Below are 6,000 nucleotides of genomic sequence, written 5' to 3' on the forward strand. Positions count from 1 at the left end.
GACATGATTACTTTCTCCTTTTATATAACTATTCTAGCTACATACTTCGGGATAAAATGTTTGATTTTAATTAATTTTTATATTTATGTTAAGCAACTTCCGTTATTATCGTTTTAATTATGAAACAATGTCTTAAAATTTCCTTCAGTACGTTAAAATTATTGGCAAAAACGCTATCGAAATTTGTTTGGTTTTTAGCTAGAATATGAATAATAAAAATTACTGGTTCAATAATAACGCTGTGTTTACTTATCTTGAAAACATATATCGTACTGAAAATATTTTTGATTTCTCCTTGAAATAAAACAACGTTTTTTGTTAGTGTGGATTATTTCATCTAAAGACATCTGGTTTAATACTATTTTAATAACAACTTAAATATAAATTATCACATTTTTCCTTAGCCTATTTAAGTCTTTTTTACATTTCATGTATTTTTAAAAAAATATCCATCGTTTATTTAAACGCTTACACATTATTATCTTTAACGATAAATGAAAGCTGTTTATTTTAATCTAATTTCACAATCGATGTTCTGACTCTTCACTTTCTGACGAACGATAGTAATAGGCGTTACATTAAGGTCTGTTTCGTAAAAAATGACATTTATGTCTCGTCAGAGGTTTTAATTTATTTCTTATTAATTGCCAAAGACATCTTCGGAATGTTATACCGCACATCGAATATAATAAGAAGTTAATACTGAAATTTGTATAATACAACAGCATGAAAAATTGTTGCATACACCATAACGATGATGATACGTTGCGACGCCATAAGGAGAAACACACGAAGACGTATAATCGGATCACGTAACTGTAACAAAAAAAAAAAAACTATCAGAAAAAGTTATTATTTGTTTAAAGACATAATTCTTAAACTAAGTGTCGTCATGAAGGTTGGTGGATTAATAAATAAAAACAAGCAAATATTAACTTTAATAAAATTAAAACCGTTATTATTTTATCATACATTTTAAGTCCTTCGCAGCAGAAACCTGGACAGGTAGTAGAAAGATGGAGGTTCGAGTACAAGTAGTAGAAATGAAATTTAAGAGAAGCGTGCCAGGGGAGACAAGAAGGGATATAGAGTAAGGAGCAGCATGATTAGAGAGGAATTGAAATTGGGAACCTTGCTGAGTCAATCGGAAGATCAAAGCTCAAGTGGTTTGGGCATATTGAAAGGATGGCCGAGAAAAGATTACCAAACAGGATGATGCATCCAGAGAAAACAGGTAGAAAACCAAAGGGTAGGCCAAGAATGAAGTGTATAAATACGGTGATGAAGAAAGTGCTCAAGAGAGGGGATTTCAAGTTTCAAAGGTCTTGTTAAGGTTATGGCGGTCTGTAATTATTTACAATCGAAAACACGGAATGACAGGCGAAAGAAGAAGGAACATCATACGATATCGAATCTGGGCGATGCAGGATGAAGAAGATGGTGAGAGTGAAGAAGATTCTACCCAACCTAAATTCACCACCATCCCTCTTTCCTCTAATTTATAATTTTGGTTTATTTTTTGCACATGCGACACCCTCCATCGAAGGGAGTTCATTGTATTTTCCAATAATTACGGTCCCGAAAGGCGCATAGTACCTACAGGCCTTCAGTGGATGGACTGAAGGAAAACCGCGCTGGAGAAAGACGCAAATACATTCTAGTCTCCCAAGGATAATTTAATTTCTTTAAGTAAGGCCCCCACCACGGACTAATCCGGTGGCCGGTAGTTCCCAGGCCAAGGTCTTTACCTACAGTTCTCAAAGGGCCCTAGGTCTGTTTAGTGCTACTGTAGTTGCCGGGTGTAGATTTCCCCACCTCAGTCATTCTTGGCCAAAGTTTCTGGTCTCTTCGGGGGTGATGCACGAATCAGTACATCGCTTGACGCCATCAGTAGTAGCTCTAAGTTCGTTATAAAATCTAGTAATTCAATACCAGTGTACGCTTCGTTTGCAGATTAATATCGATCTACCCTACCCTGCGCAGAGTTCCAACAGGCGATAGCCGTAGTAATGATATTTCAAATTAATCTGTAAGAATCGGTACGCGATTCACAATTCTGTCTGCAAACAAAACAAATATATAATCGATACTAAATAAACAAATATCCACCCGGTAATAAAAAAGACCCAGCAGTAAGGGACTGTTGTCCAGGTTCTGCGATGAATATATCCCCCGTTATCTTTGCGTTCCGTTCCGTGGACTGTCTTCACAGATTTTTACGCTCAGATTAAATAGGTTAATTTGGATGAATAACAACTTTATACCAAGATAAAATTTCATAAAACTTGATAAAATTACAGAACTATAAAAATTCTGGGTAAATTGAAATTTCTTAATTTGACACTCGTTTGTATCTATATTACTTGGTTGTTAAAATTACCAGTTCTGGAAAATCCTACATGTAGTTGGCCTTAGGAGAAACAGTCTGAACGGAGATCCATTCTAACCCGATTGAAAGTTTGCTTTTGCGACTTGATAACAATAATATTATAAGAAAATCTGATGGAGAATTGTAGACGTTTAAATTGAATCGGTAGATCCGCCGTAGGAAACATATGGATTTGAGGAATAAATGCAATTTCTTCTGCCTCTGGCCCAGTAAGAATTATATCTTCAACGATATTACGCATAGCTCTGATCTGTAGCTTGGTATCATTACACAGATTGACAGATTAAAGGTTACATAACAACATAATTGGAGAATCAACTTTTAATTTCAGTGTATGAGATGGATATTGTGGTAGATTAAGAGCATTAAGAAACTAAAGCGGATAATGGACTGCTTAAAACAATCAATAAAACATATTCATGAAAATTACCATCAGACTTTTCAACAATAATGTTATTTATTCCTTTTACCGTTACATTCCTCGGAAAAATTATTTATCTTCAGGATTATCAAAGATACGATTTATTCAATAAATCTGAAATATCAGGATAAAATTCAGAAACCAAATTACTGATTGTACTAAAAACCATACCTATCTTGTTTGAGTGTTATGCAATCATTATAATTTTGTATAGTTCCATCGACAATTTTCAATTTCTGGAAACCCGCCGGGTTGGTCTAGTGGTAAAACTCGTCGTAAATCAGCTGATTTCGAAGTCGAGGTTACTCAGGTTCGAAACCTAAAAAAAGGGTTATTAGAAGGTTTAATCCTCCTTTTTAAAAGGTTAAACTTAAAATCTTTTATTAGGATTTGAATATAGATCTTGGATTCCGGTTTTCTTTGGTGGTTGGGTTTCAGTTAACCATACATCTCAGGTACGGTCGAGCTAGTCTGTGCAAAACCACACCTCATTCACGCATAACGAACAAGGGACGCGGCTGCTTACGGGTCTCGAATCCAGAAAGCTGCATGGTATATCTAGAGTCTTCCGGAATATTCAGTAATTTCTCGAAGGTTGAAATCGATTTTGAGTCGAGCGATTGAATCGATTTTGAGTCGATATACGTTGCTCTTCATGTCTTTGAGATCGCTCTGGCGTAGATTCATTTTGTCTACCGTCATAAATTCTAGTAGACCTAGAAGTTCTTCCTATCTGTAACCTCGTCGACCTAGGCGTTGTGAAAATATTAATACCAAATTGAAAATCGAATCTATGACGATTATGTGTATGGATTATCCTGATGAAATTTCTTAATTCATGATATTAAAAATTTATTGAGTGCAATTTTTCTCGCGTGAGGATGAGTTCTCTTGGACTGCTGCTAAATTAAACAGAAAATATTTAATTTAGTAAATCGATAGTAACTGGTGAACAAATCGATATTGACATACACAATTATCGATATAGACGTTAAATTTAATAAAAGAAATCCTAGGTTATTTATTTATACTTTTTTTAAATTTTATTTACGGTTCATACAGAAGTGAGATTAGTAAGGCTTAAATTGTGGTAAACATTCCGGGGGTTAGATGAAAGCTACAGTTAAAATTTCGTAATGGTTAGTTCAACAGTTTATGCGGCTATCGGGAACAAACGAAAAATACTCTCTCCTTATAGAGTAGTGAGATTTTAACGTTATCTCTCTCCTTCACTCTCTTTCTCCAATAATCCCTTAAGAAAGGAAGAGTGACTGTAAAAGGAAACTTTTACTGACAAATAAGTATTCATAATGGGATTTTGTAGGTTTAAGAACTGATTGCAAACACTTTTTTCTATTTCCTCTTTTTTTTTCTTTTATTATTTCTGGAATTAGGCGGAGAGATTTTTTTTGTGAGGCTTTTACAGCTTGCTGTTTTTGTTTTTTATAACAACTTGCCAGAGGGAAATTTATAACATGTGAAAAATAGTTTTCATGACCAGAATTCTAAAATATTTTTTATGTTGAAATTCAGTTTTAAAAAAAAATCTTATAAAAGCACATAAAATCAACACACGCTATACTAAATATTTTACTATTCCATTTCAGTGTTTCCGATAAGTGTGTCTGCTATAGACTAAAAAACTACTGAACCTATTTACGCGCGGGGAAAAAGGGAGAAAGGGAAAAATCGAAAAAGGTAAAAGGGAAGAAGGGAAAAGGAAATGGAAAGGGAAAAGAAGAAAGGAAAGTGGAAGGAGGAAGGGGGAAAGGGAAATAAGATAAATCTGCTCATGTACCACCATACATGATACAACAAGTTATAAACGAATATTAATTGAAGTTAGCACATTGCCAAGCTGTAGAGGGGAAGCATTTTGAACATTTACTGTAGAATGGCATGCTCTAAAAATTTATTTTGTTAGTAATTTACGATGAAAAATATTTAAAAATTTAAAATAATTATTGCAATATTTAATAACGTGTAAATAATATCAGCAGCTGATATAGTCGTTTAATTTATCTTTTTAATTATTAGTTATTGTTTATTATTATCAGTATTATAGCGCTGTTCAAAGTTTATTATTGTATGATGTAAAACGCAATAAATTTGCTCATTCAAGGCGTTTTATCTCATTTTATTAACACCATTTTTCAGTCGTTGCAAATTTGAATTCTAATAACTCGAAAACAAAGGCATTAACAGAAAAACTGGTTTCGCCATTGTTTTTCTTGTAAAATTTTAAATCGAAATCATATGTCATACGGTTGCAATTTAAAAAAATTCAGTTTGATTCTATATGGTGGATATGGTTAAGATGGCGAGCAAAAATTAAAAACCCAACATAATGCAGATTTTTTTTTTTAACCATATAGAACCCCATTTCTTTCTGCCTTCAAATACCTCTCAGATATGCAGTATAAATCCGTTTTCACACTTGATACCAGGAATATATATACAGAGTGTGTCTAAAATGGTGGGCTGGCTATACTTTTTCGGATTCTACTTGTAAAATTAAACAAAAAGTATCATTAGGAAAAATTTCAATTTCTTCTTTGTTCTTTCACTGCCCGCCATTTTGTTATTTTTATATAAAAATTTATATCTCAAGTTTGGATAGAGGAATAAAATTAATATTTATTTGGTAAGCATCTTGATAATAAAGTTTTAAAATTAGCAAAATATCAGGAATTAAAATCCTTCGCAAATTACAAAATGACGGCCATGTTTATTTTTCAATCCCTTATATATCCGTAAATATTAGTTTTATCAAAATTTATGTTATTTATTAAGCCTTTTATTTTAAACAAAATTACATTTTATTTTTTAAAATCGGTTAAAAAATAGCCGAGTTATGGCAGAAAATTGATATAATTTTCTGTCTATGTCCTCCACTTTACGTTCAATTCGGTGAAATATTAATTGTTTTTATTTATTGTTAATTGTAGTATTGTAAATTCGTATTAAATTAAGTAATATTTTTTCACAATAATAGACCTAATAATTAAAAAAATAAAACTATCTGTGATAATCTTACGTTAATTATTGTAGAACATTAGGTGTACTTTAACAGTTAACATTTTTTTAAAGTTACCAGAGATGGATGGTCAAAGTGTCCACCGCTAGAAATTACACAAGCCTCCAGTCTTTTTCTGAGAGTTTGTCTTAACCGTTAAAAAATTCTGGGAGA

The 6,000-nt window shown here is 32.6% G+C and overlaps 2 protein-coding genes across 2 annotated transcripts in view; one reads left to right on the forward strand and one right to left on the reverse strand.

The window, feature by feature from the left end:
* LOC142332503 (dynein axonemal heavy chain 1-like) overlaps positions 1-6,000 on the forward strand; it is an 897,921-nt gene that overhangs the window by 89,736 nt on the left and 802,185 nt on the right. The gene's annotated exons all lie outside the window — the stretch shown is intronic.
* The window catches only part of LOC142332427 (uncharacterized), a 267,087-nt gene continuing 261,665 nt past the window's right edge, over positions 579-6,000 (reverse strand). The window contains exon 4 of the mRNA XM_075378873.1: positions 579-816. Coding sequence (XP_075234988.1) covers positions 579-816 — 238 coding nt within the window. The remainder of the gene's footprint in view (positions 817-6,000) is intronic.

Source organism: Lycorma delicatula, chromosome 11, assembly GCF_047948215.1.
Source record: "Lycorma delicatula isolate Av1 chromosome 11, ASM4794821v1, whole genome shotgun sequence".
NCBI classification, from domain to species: domain Eukaryota; kingdom Metazoa; phylum Arthropoda; class Insecta; order Hemiptera; family Fulgoridae; genus Lycorma; species Lycorma delicatula.